The sequence below is a fragment of the Ascidiella aspersa genome, chromosome 5 (genome assembly GCF_963924565.1).
Source record: "Ascidiella aspersa chromosome 5, kaAscAspe10.2, whole genome shotgun sequence".
Lineage (NCBI taxonomy): Eukaryota > Metazoa > Chordata > Ascidiacea > Phlebobranchia > Ascidiidae > Ascidiella > Ascidiella aspersa.
This window is the reverse complement of record NC_139451.1, coordinates 469976-493596: the sequence shown is the minus strand read 5'-3', so window position 1 is coordinate 493596 and position 23621 is coordinate 469976. Positions and strand designations below refer to the sequence as shown.

Genomic DNA, 23621 nt, shown 5'->3' with positions numbered 1-23621 from the left:
CCATTTTTTTAGTAGCTCGCGTGCCACATTTGGCACGCGTGCCGCTTGTTGGACACCCCTGATCTACGACAATACACTTTTTTCTTTTTTTTAACGGTGTTGAACCCAAAAATATAAATAGCAGGGAATTTGTGTTAAATTTGCCTGATAGCAACAGCTAATAGATGCCTCAATGGTGTTTGGTAAAACCTAACGACAAACTTTTTATCACCGTGGATCGTTCATATCTAAATGGCATCGCTGGCTAGTATTTTATTGTATAGAAAAGAAAAGCACGGGTTGTTTAAAATGAACTTTTACAAGCAATGAGATTTTCTTCACACGAACTATCACTGTTTTAAAAAATTGTCTGAAAAAAAACATCTGCTTAAGTCCTAAAAACAGCATATTTTTTTATTCTTAAAGTCAATTACTGAAAATTAACAAGACCAAAAAGAAAAATATGGCAACTGTTAAAAACTGTTTGATCTCCAACTCTGCAAAAATAAAACAAGCCGGTGTGTTTGGTGTAAGTTGCCGGCAGAATTATTATTTGCAAGAGAAAATGCTGTTAGCCAATCGGAAAAGGTTATGCTAAATATTCTTAAGGCCGGTTAACTTGTTGGAAGTTATTACAGTACACTAGGGACGTCTGATAATGTCAGATGGGAGCCGATAGCCGACTTCACGTGCTAGTACAGCGGTTCTCAACCAGTGGGCGAAATAATAATACGAAGTTTGGAAAACTTTGATATGGCTCACTGGTGGGCCAAGGAAACATTTAAGGTGGGCCACAGACCAATTTAAACAAGCCAGATTTATTAAATAATTAAGTTTCATTTGTGTCACTATAGTATACCCAATTTTACAGGAATAATGGCTTGGGGAGGAATTGAGAAATAAAGTAAATGAACGTAAATTTATTCTTCAGGAGCAAGAATAGATAAGCTGCGCTCCGTTATTTTTGTTTTAAACCTTTTTATAGTTTGTTCTTTCATCAAAATAATTTGGCCACAGATTTTTTGTGCAACGAAAATGGGCCACGAAAGAAAAAAGGCTGAGAACCACTGTGCTAGTATCAATAATCGTCCGATACTAGGGTGGTATCGGTGCCGGTCCGATGTTTAGCTATTTCCACCCAATGCAGCGAATTCCACCTCAAAAGGCAAATATGTGACGAAATAGTGGCATCTGGAGGTTGCTAAACTTTTCAAAGCTGAAGCTAGATTTGGCCAATTACCCGGGAAACATTTGAACGTTTGAATATGATCCATTCTGCTTGTTTGGGAATAGTAATGACGTCATTGGCATCGGGTCTCGGTAAAATGGAAAGTGCTGAACGAATTTGTCTCCAGCTTGTGGTACTGCCATTCTTTCTAGTATAAATAAGTGTTTTCAGAAGTGAAATCGAGCCACACAATCCACTTGTTTTATTCCGTTTTCACCAAATTAAACAAACACAGCGGCGAAAAGTTGGTGGTTTTGAGGGAAAGCCCCTACTCCTTGTGGTAGCTCGCTGCCTCTATCACTATTTCCTTGACAGGTTTGAGAGCTTGGTCGATCGGGATCTTTTCGATCCACTTGACGAAATCCATGCCTGGGTGAAAAAAAACGGTAAATATGATAATTATTGGTTAAAAATAAGTTTATTATTGGGTTAAAATGAGTTTAAAAGATTATTGCGTATGAAAATTGGGTTAAATAAAAATAAACCTAACCACGTAAGGATTTCGACTAAAAAAACAAGATATGACCCAAAAACAATTTCGGCCGATGTAATTTTTGGTAAATGGCTAAAAAATAAATAATACATATATTATTATTGAAGTTAAACTGGCGGTAAAAAGTGGATTTAACACAACGTCATGAATGGACTTTATTTTTTAACAAAGCGAAACTTTCTTATTTGCTGACCGGACACCACAGACGTGACGTCATAGATTATGATTGAATAAAGTTTCAAATATTGTTGCTAAAGCTATTTTTTTGATATCTGAAAAAAAAAGCATTGTAATTTCAATTAATAAAAAATACACTTTTAAAACAAAGGTTTATTCTAGGCGAGAAACTTGAACATTTGAATATTTTTTTTTAGGTTCATGACGTAATAACCACGCTGCCACGCAACCGTACGACGTCACACCGTCTAACACTCTATGACGTCACAAACCGTCCAGAACCCTCCCGAAGACGACGCTCGACCCGTCGAACTTTTCTGTCGGGGCGAAGGTGATGTAGAACTGTGACGTCATGTTGCTTTGTTCGTTGTCCTTGAGCGCGACGCAGCCGACCGTGCCCGGGGTCACGTGACGCAGCCGCATGTTTTCCCGCTCAAAGGGCTCGTCGAGCGCGCTGCGCCCTCCAGTGCCGTCGTTGTGCGTAACGTCGCCACCCTGCGGCGAAAGTGAGAAGTCGTGTACAATTTTCGGATATCTTTGCTTGCATTGTTGTCCAGTTTTAACCGGTAAACTCCTGTACGTCAAAGAATCTATTTTTACAATTTACCTTCAAACTACACTTACTTCTGCTCAATTTTAAAACCATCTAAAGAGGTCTTTCTCAACCTTCGCGGCCAACCAAATGCTAAAAGCGTAGATACAACAACGACAATTATTTTCACTGAAGATTTTGTACGCTTAAAGTTAACCAAGAAGAAATAAGGACGTAGCATTTATTACGTCCATTTTATTTAACGTCTTCGTATAGGTTCCGCAATTTTTCCTTGAAAATTCTTGCTCAGAAGCAACCTCAATAAATCTAATGATGTGAAACTACTGAAGTCGCGACCCAACCAAACCAAACCCAATTTTGTGGCCGCATAGGTTGAGAAACACTGGTTTGTAGACTCTCTATTCGTTACCATCGTGATTATATCCGAATGTTGTTTAGAATATACTTTCAAACTACATTTACTTCTGCAAAAATATATATTTTGTTACAATCATGATTATAGTCAGTTACACCAACACATTAATGAACTCGTCGATCAAACTCACGACCATCATGTGGCCGGGAAAGAGCGTGTGGAACCTCGTTCCCTTGAAGCCGAACCCGCCCTCGTGTGTCGAAAGTTTAACGAAGTTCTTCACCGTTAGAGGGCAGTCTTTCCCGTACAAGCCGATCGTCACTTTGCCCCGGGTCTCGTTGTGCACGTTGATCTCGAACGTTACCTGGACAACATGACGTCACTCTTTACACTTGTGACGTAAGTTGTTACGTCATACATGTAGATTACCTGATATGGCTGTTGATTTACAATGCATGCTAAAATCGATCACAATAACTAAACGAAAGGATTTTTGGGATAAAATTACGTCACTTTGTATTACTTTGTGACGTAAGCACATACGTCATCGATGTGGATTAGTTGTTGACGTCGGAAGTTTATCAAATTTAAAACTTGTCTGTGATAATAAAAAACTAAAAACAAAACCTAATTAAATACTCAAATATGATGACGTAACAGTGACGTCACTCGCCTTTTCAGTGACGTCAGGAAGCTTGAGGCGATTTCTTTCTTGTTGTTCCATCGTGTCTTTTGCGACGAACATCGCGAACAAGACGAGAACGATGCCTATTGATGACGTAACAAGGATGTAATGACGTCGACAGAAAGGACGCAAATGTTGGATCCAGAGCTGCAGGATCGCCGACTCTGCCTTCTTCTCTTTCTTTCCCCGGCTTCTCTCATGTCTTCTCTCTCGCTTCTGTTCTTTCCGGATCCGAACTTTGGAAACTTTTTGTTTTTTCTCACTCCTCGGCGAAAACTTCGCGCTCGCTTCAGGGGATTTTTCTCTTTCGGGGGATTTTTCTGACGTTTTTCGCTTTCTCACATCCGTAGCGGTAGGGGACAATGTTTCCTGAGCCACAGGGGCTTGATCCGTAGCGGCAGGGACCTCACCCTCCTTCTTCTGTTTCTTGTTTTTGGCCATTTTCTTAAAAATTGATTACTTTAGTTCAATTTGTTTCTTAATCTACAAAATATAATTTTAATTTCTTCAAACGAACGTTTCGTCAAATTAATTTGGGTTAATTTCATCGCAAAAAAATGGAAACTGTCTTTAATCTGTTTAAAAAGCTTTAAAAAAGGCTTGCTCTAGATTGGGTTTTGTTGAAGTAAATAAAATGTAATTTTGTTAGAAGATGCGAAACACAAAATTGCAAAAAACTTTCCTTAGTTATTTCATGTTCTAACTATACAGCAATGTTTGCACAAATCAGCGATAAATATTCTGTGAATCCCCTTTCTTACCTCTGGCGGTGATTTTGCTAAAACTTTACTTCAACCTCACAAAACGATTTTAATAGAAAGTTTACGTTGTGCCGAAGCAATTCTATGCTTTCAAACCTTTTCCCTGTTCACAATCTCACATAAATTTTCAACCTGGGCCAAAAGTTCAATATAATTTATTTTTTATCAACTATTTCCATCTTTACTATTCCTCACATTTAGTACCAAAACAACAAATATACAACCACAGCTTTGATTGAAAACCTTTAATAAATATTTTGTGTAAATATTGCATGTTAAGCAAACTTCATACCTTAACCTTCTGTTAATCGCGACCCTTTGTTCATATGTCTTCCAGAACTCCAACAATCGTAGCCTCAATAGCCGACTGTGACGTCATATTGGAAACGTTTGCATCGGCGAGTCACGTGACCGCTCTCAACCAATAGGAACGCCCCACCGCTGCATCCATTGTTGTTTCAGGAAAGTTGATTTTGGAACACACTTTGTGACGTCACTAAGAGCGTGCTTACGCAACAATCGTAGTGGAACGCGCCCGATTTTAAAAATGTGTTTGGTTTTAATAGTTCATGCTTGCATTAATTTAAATCAATTTTTGTAAAAATCTAGGCAAGCGAAATAAATGACGCTATTTCAAATGACGTCACCGATGTAAAAAGATAAACTTGGGCGTGACGTCATGTAGATAAACATTTTATTTTATATTTTTTACGTCATAAAGATAAAGTTTTATTTTATATTTTTTACGTCATAAAGATGAAGTTTCATTTTGTATTTTTTTACGTCATGTATAGTTAAAATTTTATTTTTACACGGAAATTACCAAAAAAATGCTTTACAAAGCAAGACTCACATGTTTAAATGATGTTTGTATTGGCACCGATATCGGAGTATCGGACGATAATATCGGCTCAAGCCTGACTTAATCGAAATTTCTAATCACCAAGTGGTTGGTTTTTTACCTTTTATCTGCAATGCACATTTGTATTTTTCTCAATTACAGAAAGTCAATATTTTTTTATTATCAAGTGTTTAATAACTATAGGGACTAAAAACCGTGGAACGGATATAAAAAACTGTGTTCAACTTCTCAATTACTTGATCAAACGAATGAAACATGAAAAACTATTCAACAAAATATATCAATAGCTTTAGACGTTGGCGTTTCGTTTAAAATTTATCAAAATTTACTTTAATTTGCATTTTACAAACCTATTTGTTATTCAACTATAAAAACCGTACTATTAAAAACCAAATGCGGAACGTAGTTTGGAAACTCCTGGTCTAAAATTTCAAAGTATTAGAAATATTTATTAACTCCACTGACTGCGTTTTTATTGAACAAAGCTGATGCTTTGCGATCGTCGGATATATTTGTGACGTAACAAATTAGCCCACCAATTGCGATTTCACAGCTTTGCACGGAATAATACCAGCCGCTAGATGGCAGAAAAGAGTTGCTGATGGAAAGCGGCGAAAACTGGCTGTTGGTGATGTGCGGCTCGATTGCGCAATACTTCGCGCGTTCCATTTGCGGAGGAACTAATGAAACGACTTGGTGAGTATAACGCCTTATTTGATAACGCCACTAAGTTTTGTCGCAAGTGTTTTAAAGAACTCCGTCTTCTATACATTTGAACTGCTGTAAAAATTGTGTTTAGTTGCAGCAAAGTCTGTTTGCGTGGAGATGTGAGTTTATTTTAAACATTTTGTTTTGTTTAGCCGAGCTTTAACTTCCAACACGTTTTTTGTGTTGAGTTACACACGATAAGAAAGCAACCCTCTTTTGTTTGTTCTTATGTTTGTGAAAATGACCTCAATAAGACAAACTCGATAAACACTCGTGTTAATGCAAATCTCGCTAAAACGGCGGTTTCTAAATATTTTTGTTTGAATTAAATAGATTGTAAAAACTTGTCGATTTTTTAAACAATTTATCATTTTCTCCAGGCTCCTATGTATTGGCAACATTTAACCAGTCAGGTGAAAATAAAATTTGTTATTTTGTGTTTTGGTTGGGTGTACCAAATTGTTTTGGTTTTGGGTTTTTTTGGGATGTACCAAAAAAAACTTGTTGATTTAGTTACATAGAATTTGTTTTTTGTCAGTTCCCATGCATTGGTCCGAATAAACACGCATTGTAAAAATTGTGAAGAATACATAAAAATAATTATTTGAGTTTTTATGCGCCAACACTATTCTAAATATTCGTAACCAGTAACATTAAAATAATGTTTCAGTATTATTAATGCCGTTATTTTCACAAAAAGTGCAATATGTATATTTATTTTAGCTTCAATTATTTGAACGGATTAACCAAAACGTTTGATAAAAATGGAATAAAAAAGTAATTATCCGAGTATTTAAGGCACAAAATCATTTTAAATATTCTTAACCAGCAACCAGCGACAGACCTTTTTCTAATAATTCAGTTTTCGACGCTTTTCGTGAAATTGCGCCGGAAGTGAAATAATCGCGTCATTTCATCGCGCGCTTCCGGCGTTCTATAATGTTATTGTTCGCTGGTTGTTATGTGTGTCGCGTAACAATGGTCCATTGTTTGCTGACAAGACGGATTGTTGCAAATTATCGCGAACATTGTTTAAAGTTGTAAAACATTCGAGATAAAAAGTGTTATTGAAATAAATATGTAGGCCCATAAAGATTGAGTGTTAGATATTTCTGTTACTTCTATTTTTTAGTTATTCGTAAAAAACTAAATCTGTTTAAATGTTTGCAATTAATTTATCGCGACATTAGCATTTCATTACCATCATTGCTCAGAATCGTGTGTTTTTTTATTTTCAAACCGCGAATTAATCAGTTTGAGTTTTTTGACTGACGCGCCAAAGATTAAAAATACTCTGAACTTGTAAAAGATAAAACACCCATTTAGTTTGATTCTTAGATATTTTCTTTCTTCTAAATCTGTTTGAGGTTTTGCAATAATTTATTTGTGGCTCCGAGCATATATCATTACTATCAAAAAAAAAGCGAAAAAAAAAACGAATGGTTTCATTTAAAAAAAACGGCCATTACAGACAAAGTTTTTGACCAACAAGCCAAAGATTAAGAAATACGTAACTTTGGGTGTTTTTTCCTTGTTTCGCGGTATTAACAGTTTATTCCAATAAGTATTTAAAACTGTTTTAGTTACATTATAATTATGTCATTTCTAGTGACGTCACCGAACAAACATGACGTCACTAAGTGAAGCGCATCGGCGGACAAACTAAATTTGCTCGATAAATTACCCCAAAGTGTGTCCTGTATAGTTTCTAACGTTTCCGTTCAAACTTGTCGCGATTGTTACGTCATAAGGCTTTCTGTTGTGTCACAGTAGCGCTGTAGATTCAAGTTGTCGTGTTCACGACCAAAGGTTGCTTTTTGCTCGTACATGATTTGTCTTAGAAACAACACCATTGCTGTTTAGATCATAATGCCTGCAGGTTGTAGATAGATGTAGAATGAATATCAAAGCCCATACAGAAGTAGGAAGCATTTTGAAGGATGTTGAAAATGAGTTATTATTCGAAAACGTTCACGAAATGCTTCTTCTCTAAAGGCTTCGATATTCTCAGTATGACCATTGGTGTTCATTTTGAGTATCATGGCCTTAACTTTGAGCAAAGTTAAAATATGGAAATGCTAGCAATAAAATAGGTTTTAACCTGCATTGTCTAGAGTTGTTGTTCCAGTTTAGTTTATTGTGGCATTCTAGTGAGTTACCTACAGGAAAAATCTTATAGTGGTGCCGAAATATTTGTTTTCTGGAAGGTGTCGTTAGCAATAAAAGGTCGGAACCACTGGTGTAACTTTATTTTGGAAATATTTAGCAAAGGATATTGTTTTTGATAAAACTTTAACTTTTGCTTCCATTAAAATCTCCCGCGTTTTGACTTCGGCTCAATTTACCTTCGATCGCGACTCTTATTGTTGTGTCACTCACTGCGAACAATGGCCATTGTCAGCTTAACAGTTGGACAGACGCCGCGAACCAAATTTGACGTCACAATGGGGTTTGCGGTCCGCCGCGTTGTACTTATGTTGTCACAATTAAAGTTGTTTAGCGCATCGAGAGATTGTTTATGATGTAACAATCGCGATTGTAAGATGCTAAAAAATCAGGATTTTCAAAAAAGTCTAATGAGTCACTAAAAAAAAGATTTTAAATATATAAACTGCCAGGAGGGGAATAATAATCAAAAAGAGCTCCTCTGGTAACTGTAATTGTAGGGCTATTTAAATTGCTTTCCAAAAGGTTGCCTAAAATACTTAAATTAAATTCCAAACTGACAACCAGGAGTAACGCCGGTCCAAAGAGTGCAGTTTACAAAACTAATGCCGAAGCCAGGATACTTGATCAATATTTAGCGTTTTACAAACGTTCCGCCAATAACTCATGACGTCACCAGTTTCGAAATACAAGTGAAGATGAAAGCTCAGCAGAAAATGCGATTCTAGCATTCTAAATGGGTCAGTAAGTAGCACTATGTGTTAGAAAGATGCAAAGGTACAGGGGTAGTATCGATGTTTAGTTCTGGTTTGTGATGTTGAATCAAATACATCAGAGATCTGTCATGAACGTGTTGTCTAACTTTTACTTTTTTACACCCGAGGTTACTTAATTCTGTTAATCTTTACAACAAAGGTGTTTAAAGGGTTTAATTGAAGACCTTAATTGAGCGAAATAAGCGTGAGCAGTTGTGGCTTTGCGGTACAGCTGATTTTTAGGCTGGAATTGAGCTTAAGCCCGCTCATGTGTCATCTAGCGCTCAAGGTCGTTTAAGATTTTGAGTTCGTAATTTGACCTTCAAGCTCACAATGTGGCAAGTTAAGTTCAAGGCGGTTTGCTGATCTTTTGATGGACTTTGCACAGCTGAAGCTTCCGCTAGAGACAAACAAAGCGCTGTGAATCTAGCAGGATAATCAACAGCTATATGACTCTTTGTTTTTTCCTGGTTCATGGGTTAATTGAGCGAAATAAGCGCGACGAGATTTTTAAAGAGCAATATCTTCGAAAGTTTTGACGTTAAAGAGTTTAAATTTTTACACAGTCCTTGTATTGCTTACACCTCTCCGGCAATCACACATTTAGCGTACATTATTTGAAAAGGAATATTTAAAAATATGAATATTAATATTCAGCGATATTAACCCTTAACTGTTGAGCCAACAAGTTCAAATTTTAACGATATAAACTAGGAGTCACAACCTTCAAAATGAGACATAAATCATGTTTAAATTCATTCGGACTGGGTGTTTACTGTTTCTTCGAAAATTCATAACTTCAAAAAAGCGGTCAACCCGCTTAGGTTAATTGTAGCTCGGTAGGTAAAGTTCTTTCTCGCTAGAGTTTGATTTACAAGGAGTAAACATTGCGCTAAGCGTAAAACACCTGTAAGTGTTTGTAGTAAAGCAAATAGTTTCGCTTTATTATTTGATCGTAATATGGCGCTTTACATGACAAATTCTTGTTACAATGTTGGCTAGATTTCGCACTGCTTCATCAGTTCCTAGTGCCAATAAAAGCAACAGTATTTTGTTTTATTATTTTAACATTTAAACCATGTCAAGATTTAATATATTCTTAAAAATATGTTTTTCTGAACAGTAATATTGCAATTTCTCCAAAGTTTGACTAAATCATTAGAATCAATAAGATACAAAAGGTAAAAAACGTATTTATGATTTATAACGCAATTGTGTAACATTTATACAAGGCAAAGGATATTTTATTTTTAAAATTAAAATTTACTAGTTAACGAAAGTAATCATCGCACCGTTTTTATTACAAAAGGATTTTTTTTCACTTTAAACAAGATCGAAAAAAAATAAAAATACAAACCTGTAATCTTAGAAGGAAATCGCGGCTATAAAAAAAAAGTTTTTCGCCTCGCCACGCGTCACTGAGCACTGGCGTCACGCGTCACTGAGCGGGGTGTCACGGGTCAGTGCGCACGCGGGAGCGCCTGAAATAGTTGCCGGGGATTTTCGTGCGATGGTGGTACTGGGCTTTATCGGCTGATGTTGCTTCAGCTGAACCGTGGTTTGCTCGAAACTTATTATTGGCTTACTGAGCTCACTCTGATGAAGTTTGTGCTGTTCTGTGTTGCCCTGTTGTTATTTCACATTGTTTTAAATTTCGCAGTTTGATGTATTTTTGGTATAAATTTATTTTTTTTATCATGCATAGGCCCGTATTTGTTTAAATTAGAAACTGAAAAGATTTAAGTTGTTAAGTTGCTGATATTTTCCTGCTGGAGGTTTCTGTTGTTTTGTGTTGCTTCGTTATTTAACATACTTTCGATTTTTGTAGTTAAAATTTGGCAAAGAAATGCAGTTACCTCTGGATGCTGGGCTCATATGCTAAAGCTAAGTTTGCTGGGAGGTAAAATAAGAAAATGGAGACAATTTTTGTAAATTCGTACTCGATGTTGGTAAACAATGTTTATTTGGTTGGCTCGTTGCCATTAAAGTTTGTAGTCCGATGTGTTTTTGGTGGAAATTTATTTTTGCAATCATGCATGATGCCGTGCTTGCTTTATTTAAATACTGGAAAGCTTTCAGCTGTCTGCTTTGTCCAATTAATATGTAATTCCGAAATACCGAATTGCTTTTCGTAAGGGGCACAAAGCGCAGGATAATTACCAAAGGGGCGGCGGTTTAATAAAGGTTAAGACGCACTAAGCTAGACGAAACCAGCTGCACGCAGAATCAGTATCTTGGCTGCTATGATGGCTGGTAACAGCATCAGTAAGGGTGGCGTATCAGATGACGTCTGCCACAGCCGCTGGTGCTATTTTGCTTGTGGTCGGTTTTTTGCCCGTGTAGTGAAAAATTTGTAAGCCTCATTTTGGCGCCCCTCTACCTTGGCGCCCCTCTACCTCGGCTCCCGGGGCCATATGCTTACCCGTGTTTTGATTTACATTGTTTTAATTCTTTTATTCTGACATCTTTTTGGTAGAAACTTATTTTTTAAACTTGCCTAGGACCGTATTTGGCGCTGGCCTAGAATCCAACCACACTTTCACCCGGGGGTTAATATTGCTGCTAACATTGTTAGGGTTAGGGTGACAGTTAGGGTTTGGGTTTGGGTGGGTCAAGTATTAGCAATATATTCATTCATCCATTTATTCCTTTTAATTGTAGTTTTAAAAACGCGCCTCGTTGGCGTAAAAGTTGTAATAGGATTTTAGAGCAGCGCCCCTCTGTTTGTTTTATTTAGGAAATGGAAAAGAAGAGCGGCTGTATAACGACGCCAAATACAAAGTTTATGAGTTTGCGCACAACTCTATTTCAGGTGAAAGTAACAACAAGACGAGACCAAAGGCCTAATCATTCCAACTTTTTAGCAGGGAATTTTAACGCCCAAATAAACGTATTTCCGTATAATTTTTTCAAAAAAAAATTACCATGGTGTTAAGACCGGTCTACATTTTTCGAACTTTAAAAAAAAATTAAAATTGAAAAAGTAATAATATTCAATAGAAATATTCGCCAAAAAAAATCAAATTAGCTGGTGACATTTGATCGTTTATCTTCGTGCATTTATATTGTAAAACTTGCAAAAACGGCTTGTATGAAGTTCAAAAGAACCAAGCACTCAGCGCTTTTTACACCGTTTGTATTCTTAGTTTGGCAATATAAAATACGTTGTCGGTTGTACGAAAACCTACAACTTTACATTTTCTTTAGAATAATGTGCACAATCTGGGCGTAGGCTTCTTTTAAATTGATAATAGGGCCTGTCATTCTAATATACGCCACATGGAAAAACAACTTATGGAAAATAAAAACAAACTAAAAAAACTATGAAAAAACTTAAAGTAGAATGGTTGACGTTAGCTTTCTATGTTTTAACACTTTTTGCGTGAATAAATATATTTGTTATCAGGTCAGGCAGTCGCGTATTTTGCCCAAATTACTGTTTCAAACAGTGTCCTTATATCGATGTAACAACCTCGTAGAAGAAGTAAAGTCCCTGAACAGCCCGAAGATTTGTTTTTTTGTGTTTAGTTGAAACAGATGAAGTTATATAACAAGCTCCTAGTTTTATTAACAGCGTTAAGACAAGTTTTGGAATACAATACACGTTTTTTTTTAGTAATTTTAATAAAAATATCAAATCCATAATGCGAAGTAATTTTTACACTGATGATGATGGCATGCGTTATTGCTGAAACGTCTGTAAATTGCGCAATGCCGCTTTTATCAAATATTATGGCTTTGATATTTTCATTGAAATTAATAGAAGTGTTGGTGAAATATCGTGAAATATCGTGAGAAACGTGAAATATCGTGAAATATCGTGAGAAACGTGACATATTCATTTAAGGCAGTTTTAATGAACTCTGATTTGTTCAAACAATCCACTTTCACTTTATCGATTCTTCCGCCTTCTAGAGTTCTTTTGTTGACTTTTATTACGTCACAATGTCAACTGTTCTGTAGCAAGAAATCGGGAAGTTTCAAGCTCTCGTCACAATCGACCTTTGTTTAAGATCAAGGGTTCTTCCTGGTATTACGTCATAACAAAGCGATTGTTTCGTGTCGTTTTACTGTAACATGAGGAAGTGTTAGAGTTAGTTGTACGTTTAGGCGATATTTAACGATTTTTATTCCCACCTCAGGGTTTATTAAATAAATGCCATCGCGCTGTCAAAGTTTTTAAATCTATAGACTTTTTTACGAAAAGGAAGCGCAGCAAGGTCGTAGAACTGAAGTCCCGAATGCGAACCTCCCAGCCAACTCTAGTTGGTCGCGAGATATATATTAACCAAGTTGTTAGTTAAAAATATATAAACGCCTTAATTTTAAGGCTTTTGAAAACTTTGTGCTTGTATTTTGTCTTAAAAACAGTGTCAATAAGTTTATGTTTTTTAATGGTTTTAGAAATATAAGTCTGTGATGATTTTAAATATTTGTTACTTATTGATTTAATTCTATATTGAGCCAGTAGCCAGTGTCATTGCCTTTTTGTCATTGCCTTTTTTTAAACATATAAAGGGATGTTTTGGGTGTTTTAAGAAGCCAAAATAACTACAAGGCATCCCATAATATAAACTTGTGTAACCAGAGCAGAGAATCAAATGATAGTACTTTGAGGAAACTTGCCTTCACACTTGTTTAGCAGTTACCGAGACCATAGATGTTAAAATATATCGTCACGCTCATAACCAAATTGCCTAAGTCAATTTTTACTGATTTTCAAAGTTTTTGACTAAAGTCACTCCTTGTTGCCATCTCCATCCATAGAAAAGTGCCGCATGCACATGTGCAAAAAATGACTTTTTTTTCTGTGGATAGGGATGGCAACAAGGAGTTACTTAGGCAAAAACTCTGAAAATCATAAAAAAATGACTTAATCAATTTGGTATATATATTGTGTCTGGACTTAATTACCAGCTTCACTAGATTATTTTGCTGATACTGATCACGAATTAAGGTCGGCATTTATCTTGCAAGGGTCAAGGTGATTTTTAATATCACATATTCAGTGCAACTGTTTTTGCTAGTAATCAACAGAATACTCTAACAAATCTAGCAATTGTTACTGATCACGAATTAAGGTCGACATTTATCTTGCAAGGGTGATTTTCATTATTACATATCCAGTGCGACCTTTTACATAAAACGTGTTATTCTGCCTTATTAAATATGATTAAACCACATTTGATAAGGTTTAAAACCCGGCGTATATAATATTAAAAAACATTCTGTGTTCTATTAATAAATCCTGGACATAGAAAACGTATTTTCCTGGTTTATATTTCCTAAACCTTGGAAATCCCCTTGTTCTTCAAACAGGTAATAGTGACGTAACATATCATGGTTTATGAAGCATGGCGCACGAACGGGGGTCCTACCCAGCACGCCCCCAACCCGACCCCAGTTACAGCTGATGTGTTGGAGATCGGATTCATCTTCGCGATTGCAATCCTCGCCTTCTCCTTCGCTCTCATCGTTCCTGGATACAGAGGAATCAATGTGAGAGGAAACAGACTTAACTTTGTTAATGGCCGTGTTTCTATAATCCTGATAGGGTAATTATGTAGCAATGTTGTTCCTAGCTATCAAGCAGGGGCCGGACACCTATGGCTCGCCAGCTATGTATGGCTCTTTGTCGCTTTATAAGAAATCTTTCTTTGCAAGATATGCTAACCCTATTTTAACGTAAAATAGCCTAGTTTCTTGGTTCCTGGTAACCATGGTTACGCTCTGCTGATTTTTTACCCGGGAATGTGCAGTGACCGGAACGAAGCTTTATGACGTTTCATCAGCTCGCGAAATCACTAAATATAGAACGGGTTCATTTACTGCCAACTTAAATGTTGTTTTCATTATTACGTCATTATTAACTTCAAGCAAACGTGACAATCGAATGTTTGACTACGTCATAAAGTTCAAACATTGCGACACCTTTGTTCGGTCATAAACGTCACATCGCGCCTTGTCGCGGTTTTGGGGAATCAGAACTGGTCCATTGTTTGATCACAAAGCGTCGCGCGTTTTTCGCTCCACTGATCCGATAAATGCCGCGATTTCAGTTTTTTTTGTGATTTTTTCATTTTTGTTCACAAGTTCGATCTTTCTAGGCTCTTTATTAAGCTGAATTAGACGTTTCGTAACAAAAACGACTTTAATTTGCGCTTTACGAACGACAAAAGAGGGTTCCGTCTTTGTGCAATTCTTTTTTTTTTATTATTATATTTGTTTATGGTTTAAAACTTTAAAAACTTTGGAGCATAAAGGGCTTGGTTTGAGTGACCCAACACGTTTTTCAAACAATCGACAGGTTCTTCCCGGCTTTTTCATTTTACATCTTTTTTTCTTTTTGTTCCCTCCTAAATGCGCTAACTTACATTTCAAACAATTGAACGATCTTCTTTTTTCCGCTTTACAAATGAAAAAAGAGTAATTCCAGTCTTCCATTTATGTTTGTGCGGCAATTTTTTAAGCTTTATTTGTTTATTTCGTCGTATTTAATTAGTATCGCTTTACAAACTACAAAAGATGGCTTCCCGGTGAAACGTCATTGAATACTGTTCCAATGGATCCAAAATCTGCATTTTCCGATTCGAAACCCTTTATTGTTTCATTCTTGCGCCACAATGGGCTTTCACATCCACCTCTACAATACTCACAACGCTTGGTGCGTTTCAAAGCGAGAAAGTCCCCAACCGGTGTGAAGAATGTGCACCAGTTTCGGTTGCCGCCTTGTGACGTAAACAATAGTGTTTGTTTCGACATGGACAAAAATAGCGACAGGGTCGGGGTTTTTTACCCGAGTGTGTGGTTCCAAACTCTTGTCAAAATACCAGCGAGCTTGTTTAACTTGTGTGTTGCTCAATTTCCCTCGTGCGCAAATATTTGTTTTAACGCGCTTGGGAATTTTAAGTAACTTCCTGCACACTTTAGAATTGGCTGGGAATTCTCCCCAACTTACAATTATAAGTCGCCTAGCACCTTTCTGTGCTTTCCAAAGAAAAATATAATGCAAATAACATTCAGTTTATCTATTTTTTCATCATACAACTTTTGTTTTTTTATTATTAACAATACATCGACCAAAAACTTGAACCCGAAATTAAAATGGACGAAACTGACCTTTTAAACCGTGAATTTGAACAAAACGACATATTTATCTTCATTTGAACGATCTTATTTTCGCATCTAGAACACAACAACTGTTTAGATGTTTAGAAGAAAACAAATTGCTACACTTTGCAAATTAGCAGGAAATGCGACCGAACTACAATTGTAATCCACGTTCATATTGTTCTGTATTCCATATATCTTATGATTCTTATTTTCCAATGTCTTTACATTTTCCAGTTTTATTGCTGAGTCCTGGTTATTTGCGCAAAATGTAAAATGCCTCCAAACGTTTAAGAACTTAAATCAGGACTTACTAAACTTTTCAGCCAGCACATAGATTTAAAACATAACATTTCTTGTTGTCTGCTTTGGAATTTATTAAAATAATGTGATTTTAAAAGTTTTGTTCTGCATTAGGTTGTCCATTAACAAACATACAAAGCAGAAAACTTTTGCACATGTAACAATTTATTTACAAATTTGTACAGATCCCTAAACTCGCTGAGCCCCGATTTGGTGTGTAACTAATTATTTATAATTGAAAATCTATGCGTACATTGATAAATACTTACTTCGAACGTAATATTGTTGTCCAAGTGAATATGAAAACATCACTAACAACATCTGACAACTTACATTAAAGAATGATTACTTTCAGCATATCAAGTTGTTGTTCTACAAAATATACGCCTATTGTTTCCATTGCAAGCGTAACAATGGCTATTATTCCACCCTTGCAAAACCACGTGGTTTTGTTTCATCCAATTTAAAATTGAAACGTAAATAAATAATATTGCAAATAACACAGGGGAACATATTTTTTCATTTTTGGTTGCATTACTTTTTTTTTTTGGTTGCATTACTTTTGTTTAACTGATCCTTGATTGATATTCCGCCCTGATTCCAAATCGGAAATGTTTTTTGTCTACATGCTCTAGTTTTCATGGAATTCGAAAAATTAGATTTTTATAAAAGCGCAAAACGTAAATAATATTATGATTGTTTTGAAACTATTTGTGTAAATATACGTCATCGTGCTAATGACGTCATTTCGTTGCAGAGGGTCTACTTCATAGCCCGTGTCGTCATCAGCCTCTTCATCGCATCCGCCATCTTGCGTGAGTTGTTTGCAAATATTTGTTACTGCCCGATAATATCGAAGCCGATAAATGTGGCAGAGTATCGGTTCTCGTCCGATACTAGGGTGGTATCGGTACTCGTCCGATACTAGGGTGGTATCGGTACTCGTCCGATACTAGGGTGGTATCGGTACTCGTCCGATACTAGGGAGGTATCGGTACTCGTCCGATACTAGGGAGGTATCGGCGCCGATTCCAAATAAATATCGGTATTTTAATCATGCTTAGTGGCCCAACGAAAATATTTCTACTTTCAAATGTAAATTTATGAGAAAATATTTTATTAAAAATCATAATTTTCCAGCGCAAAGAAACATTCCAACCTAACTTTATGAAAATATTTCAATCAAACTGATCGGTTTCATTAATTTAATTATTCTCCGAGTTTTGTAATGATGTCATTAGAATGAAAATATCGGTTATGGAACTACTCAGTATCGGCCGTCGCTATTGTGTCGAACAACGCATGTGTTGTGACGTCACAGTTGGAGTTCTCGGCCAAGAGTGGGAGAGTGCAGAGATTGAGACGAAGACTCCTTACAAAGCTTTCACCAACACTGAGATCGAAGCAAGGGTCGGAATCAAGATCGGGCTCGCCTCCGTCAACATCACGCTTAAAGGTGACGTCATTGCACACTTATAGGTGACGTCATTACACGCTTTAAGGTGACGCCATTACACGCTCATAGGTGACGTCACGACGTCATTACACGCTTAAATGTTACGTCGAGTATAGGAGACAATGTGACGTCATAATAGAAATTAGGACTTGGTCTAAATGAACTTTTGCGCGACTAAAATTGTTTCTCAGTTAATGTAAGGTTTCAATAAAAAAATAAATGCTGTATCCTCCCCAGATCACTGCAGCGTCATCAATGGGCGTCGGTCGGTTTGGAACGTTCCATTGTTTCGTCACAGTCGCCTAAATGTCTCTCTAGCAGCACCTTGTGGCCATAATATATATAATGCTTTATTTGCTTGATCCACTATGCCAATCGCACAACTGCTAGCTTACTTCCCCTTGCTTCAGTCCGGCTGACCTAGTTGACGTAGTTGTTGTGACGTAGTAATTGTGACGTAGGCACCCCGGTCCAGCAGACAGTCGACCACGTGGGCAACTTGACCTTCACAGAGACGATCGATTACAACGAGAGGTTCAATTGGTACTGGAGACAAGGGAGGTTCGGCTTCGGGCCATACGGTACGTGACGTCACACATTATGACGTCATTATGTTGCGTATTTTTGTGGTTACTGGTTTTTAAACTTTTTTTTTTTAAATGTGGCGCAATACACTTTTAATATTACACGTTATGACATAACTTTGTGACGTTATCTATGAGAAAAAGTGTCATGCCCCCAAACAAAATTCCTAGATCTGCGCCTGATACATATAAACCTATATATAATTACATATTTTAATCTTTCATATCACACATTTTTTGTTACTTTTATTTTTTTTTTAAATGTGGCGCACACGATTTTGTGACGTAACAGTAACTTAAGCACGCGGATATATTTGGCGTGAGGCGTTGTACATAAAAACAAACGAACACTTTCGAATTACTTGAGCCTCGTGCTTCGTAGCGGCCACCTTATAACTCTGTACTTTACTTATCTCCTGATATACCAATAAATACCATATTGTTGTGACGTCACATACAACCCCCGCAGTAACCCTTTCGGTGTTTCCCCTCAGCCGGCCGCATCAGTCGTGAGTTGAGGGCCGCTCAGTTCCGGGGATTACCCCTCCCAGTATTGTGGGTTGCCGAATATTTCACGTTGGATGGCGAGCTCATCAGGTGGGGAAGGTCGTACAGGACTGCGGGGTGGTTCGCCTACCAAGTGCTATGGTGAGTACACGTCTGACGTCATTAACTATGACGTAACAAACAGACCTGTCAGCTTGCTGCCTTTGCCTAGCGATGAAAGAATCGCGGCTCTTATGGTGTTTTTGGTCGATATTTCAGCATTTACCGCCTATTGGAGAGCTCGCCTGTGCTTTTCGCTCTTCGGGGTGATTAAGGGTGAACGTCAGAAATCGATGATATTTGCGGGCGGGTATTTTTTGTACTGTTATATATGGACGAGATAGTTTTATCATATCATGAGACAAGGGTGAATAAATCTTGAGATAAACGCTATAGGCAAACAAAACTAAAAAAGTTTAAGAAGCACTGTTTTAGATTATATTTTGAGATTGTGCACTGATATATGACGTCACTAAGTTTGACGAAAATGGTAAAAGTGCCAAAAGTGTAAAGCTTGTCAAATTTGTATTTTTGAAAAAAAATTGACAAGGATTAGCTTTTTCGGAGATAATGGCAGTTTTAAATGATGTCACATGTCTACCAATGTCGTCACCATTGTTATAAAGACGTCACTTGTGTTATATTGACGTCACTTGTGTTATATTGACGTCACTTCTGTTATACTGACGTCACTTGTGTCACAGGACTGCTTTCCCGTGTTGGTTGATCGCCAACATACTGTCAGCTGTTGTGCTGTTCTACGCTGGTTTGATGTACCTGCTCACCGGTACATTCATGCTTGTGAGTGTTGTTATATGGGCGACTATTAAGTGGGGGGCTCAACCCATGCTCATCCCCTTCGAAGACGCCACTCTACAAACCCACTATGGCCCAAGCTTCTGGCTCGTCTGTTCTGGATGTAGGTTTTGATTTAAAGTTAACACTTTATCCTCACTTGAATAAGTATTTTTTTTCACACAGCTTTTCGAATTCTATTAAAATTGTTTCAAAAACCTGTGTATTATGTTTTAAAGTCGATTTCTTCCGTTATTTAATCACTTACTTTTTTTCTAGGTATAGTATGTGTTACTTTTGTCCCATGTTTAAAGTGTTGCACCAAGTTTCTGGCTTGTAATCTATAGTGCTTGATTGGTGTTCACATTTTAAATCACGGTTGGAGAATGTGGATGGGATCAGACATCAGGACTAACGCATTTCTTATGGATAAATGTAAAAATATATTCATACAAGAAAAGCTCTAGGTTAAGCACACAGATTTTACTTTGAATGGAGGTAGGGTTCCATCTAACCTTTTAAACCACGGGTCATTAACAACTATATATTGATACAAGGAACACAAACTTAATGAGGGGACCTTTGTACTGTTATAAGCACACGTTTTATGCATAAGTTTTTTTGAGGCGGAACAATATGATTTTTGAATAACACCAAACCGTGTGAATAAGCACGAAGTATCCATTTTACTTTAAAGGCATTCTAATTTTTTTGATAAATAGCACCAGGAAAATATAATAAAACTAGAGAAATAATTTTTTTACCACTTTAGTCCCATTGAAATAGATTTTGGTTTTTTATTGCCTGGTTTTTTCGTGTCTACTATAATTGCTTGAAAAACCCGTGTGTTGTGTTCCAAAGTTGATTTCTAGAGCTGTTTATTTAATTGCCAGCAATTTGTGCAACTATAATCTCAGTTAGATGTTGCAGGCATAATCTCAGTGTTCCATATATTGTGCTGATTGTAATATAAGTTATACTTGTCCCAGGTATAATATCAGTCTTTTTGTCCCAGGTATAATATCAGTGTTATACTTGTAGGTATATTATCAGTGTTATACTTGTAGGTATATTATCAGTGTTATACTTGTAGGTATAATATCTGTGTTGTACTTGTAGGTATAATATCTGTGCTGTACGGCGTGCTGATCATATGCATGGACATCTGGGCTCCGCAACAGATCGCTGACTTCTTCGGAAACGACGTTCTTCAAGATTCTGATGAATATTTCCACGCACATGAAGACGAGGAAGAAACATGTGGTGGGTTCAAGGGGTTATTAGAGTTCAAGGGGTTATTACGGTCCAAGGGGTTATTAGAGTTCAAGGGGTTATTACGGTCCAAGGGGTTTTTAGAGTTCAAGGGGTTATTACATTTCCAAGAGTCATGTAAGAGGGGTTTATCTGGGCTCATGGTTTATTTAGGGTCAAGAGTTTATGAGGATTTAAGAGGTTACTAGAGTTCTAAGGGTTATGAAAGTTCAAGGGCTTTGTTAAATAGCGAACATTAAAGTCTCCCAGTTTCGCGAACCACAAAACGAACAAGTTTTAACCAAGTCGACTTTTCGCAGTGGATGCCGAGTCACGTGCTCATTCACATCACGGTGGAGTCCAGTCAAGGGTGAGAACAACTTTTACAAAAACTAACATTAATTCATATTTTCAACATTTTATAAGTTTATTTTTCTAACATTCTCAGTTGAATAACAAACGTCGTTGTTTTCTGCATATTTTTGTTAATTTTTAACCAAATAACTTAATTCACGTGCCTAACACTAAATAGCGCCCCCAAGTGTCGCGATTTATTTTCTCACTGATCCACGTGGTGTCGCTGCAGCTCAAACGACTAGCCACTGGAACGAAGCGACGCAAGGACAGGTCGCAATTACGTCACGAGTTTAAGCGTGATGACGTCAACGGGAGGGAAAACCCTTCGTTCCTTGAGGATGACGTCACAATCGAGGTCGCGTCATCAAGTCACGAAGATGGCCATTATGACGCAATAAGGGGAAACACGCAGTTGTAGATTTGCACACACGTTCATTTGTACATAAACATTCACTTTTGCTATGCACAAAAAAACAACTTTAAACAATATTTTTAAAAATAAATAATTATTAAAACAACTTACAACTAAACAACATTTTAGAAAATAACTTGCTTCTATAACTGTTCAGCAAAAAAATTGTAAACATTATTTTAAATATATTTCAAAGCACAAAAACTTTTTAAAATTGCCTGCAAACCTTTCAGCCGCAATATTGGCTTTTATTTTTCTATGTAACGATATTTAGGAACAAATGTAACAAATGTAATGGCACTGTATTTTACCTTATCGCCGCATTGTGACAATCTATAAATGCTTATTTCCCCTTTTTTATCTGGTTGTTCAGAACAAATTTTTAAATTACTAGCATTGTTAACCAGTTAGCAAAATCCTGTTAATATTACTATTTACTACATTTGCTTTATTTGGGATCAAATATAACGAAATAATGCCAGTGTGTAGTTTTCTTCAACAATGCGACATTTCCATCTTGAAAATAGATTTGTTTTTGTTATTTTAAACATAAATATCGAGACCTTCTAAAAGTTTAAACCTTGTAAATAAAACGCGCTTTTTCTTGCTTTATTCACACAACACACAACATATGACGTAACAACAAACACAATCCAATTGTTCCCGCGACAAAGACGGATTGACGTCACAAAGGTTTGAGGAAGATTGAATTTATCACAAAATAATGTTTTGTTCATTTACTGAATTATGTTATATTTTTTTGTTTTTTTTAATTTTATTTTGGCATGCCGACTAATATTTTACATATTTTATAGTTTTTGGTTTAAACCATTAACTTGGGAATATTTACTTTCACCAATAAATAGTTTTTAGTTAAAATACAAACCAAACATAATCAATGTCATTTTGCCCCGGCTTCGTCACATTTACTGACGCAACATAAGTTCACCATTACGTCACAGTGACCCCTTATTATCCCAAGGTTTCAAAGGTTAAACTTTCTGTCTAGTTTTAAGATTTTTCTGAAAGTTAGTATTAACTTGACTATGCAAATCCTTCTTTATTATTTAAATGTGTTTTTGAACAACATTTGACGAAAACTTTTGTGTTGTTTTGAGACAATTCACTTTCACCTAGTTTAAAGTTAATTTTGTCACAAAATATTTCTAATGTAGCTGCTTGAAAACAAAATAGAAACTCAGTAACAAGCACCCGCTACTATAATGACGTCACAATGTGTTTCCCAGCTTCGAACGCGATTGCGACGAACTCAGCGTCGGATCCCGCGTCCCATAACCGGAAATCCCCCCATCGCTGAGCAGCCCCCTGGCAACCGTCTCCATGGCAACAAGTTTGGCGTCACAAACGCCGATTTTGTCGCCGAGGAAGACGCCGTTTCCATTAGCAACCGATCATCGGTGGGTAGCAACCAACTGCGCGTTGTCCTTGGCAACCAGGATTCTGCGGATAAAGATGACAACGGCCGAGTATCCGCCCATAGCAACGAGTCGTTAACTCATAGCAACGAAAAAATCGCCAATAGCAACCGGTCTTCTGTCCATGGCAACCAAAGTTCCCCTAATAATGACGTAGACATTGTTGCCCTTAGCAACGCCCAAAAGGAGTCCCTTGACAACCAAACTACCGCCCATAGCAACGAAACAACTACCCATAGAATCCAATATATTGTCCATGGCAACCAAAGTTCCCCTAGTGATGAAATTGTTGCCCTTAACAACGCCCAAAAGGAGTCCCTTGACAACCAAACTACCGCCCATAGCAACGAAACAACTACCCATAGAATCCAATATATTGTCCATGGCAACCAAAGTTCCCCTAGTGATGAAATTGTTGCCCTTAACAACGCCCAAAAGGAGTCCCTTGACAACCAAACTACCGCCCATAGCAACGAAACAACTACCCATAGAATCCAATATATTGTCCATGGCAACCAAAGTTCCCCTAGTGATGAAATTGTTGTCCTTAGCAACTCCCAGAAAGAATTGGCGGGAATTGAAATGGTTGAAGTTGCCACTGGTCAAAGCAATAGTGACGTCGACAAAGAGATAACTCACACGGAATATG

At 37.0% G+C, this 23621-nt stretch overlaps 2 protein-coding genes across 2 annotated transcripts; one reads left to right on the top strand and one right to left on the bottom strand.

Annotated features, from left to right (window-relative positions):
- Positions 1-1475: 1475 nt before the first annotated feature.
- On the bottom strand, positions 1476-3911 carry LOC146141388 (peptidyl-prolyl cis-trans isomerase B-like). Its single transcript, XM_083390093.1, has 4 exons — positions 3459-3911; positions 2976-3149; positions 2150-2372; positions 1476-1576 (listed from the first exon to the last, which is right to left on the bottom strand). Exons 1-4 carry the CDS (start codon positions 3909-3911, stop codon positions 1476-1478), a joined length of 951 nt encoding a protein of 316 aa, XP_083246219.1.
- Positions 3912-13682: 9771 nt separating this feature from the next.
- Positions 13683-22919, top strand: LOC146141387 (dual oxidase maturation factor 1-like). The gene is made up of 10 exons (XM_083389511.1): positions 13683-14221; positions 16893-16950; positions 17457-17591; positions 18053-18172; positions 18670-18823; positions 19426-19640; positions 20636-20779; positions 21088-21137; positions 21354-22229; positions 22784-22919. Exons 1-9 carry the CDS (start codon positions 14063-14065, stop codon positions 21540-21542), a joined length of 1224 nt encoding a protein of 407 aa, XP_083245637.1. The 5' UTR covers positions 13683-14062; the 3' UTR covers positions 21543-22229; positions 22784-22919.
- The last annotated feature ends 702 nt before the right edge of the window (positions 22920-23621 follow it).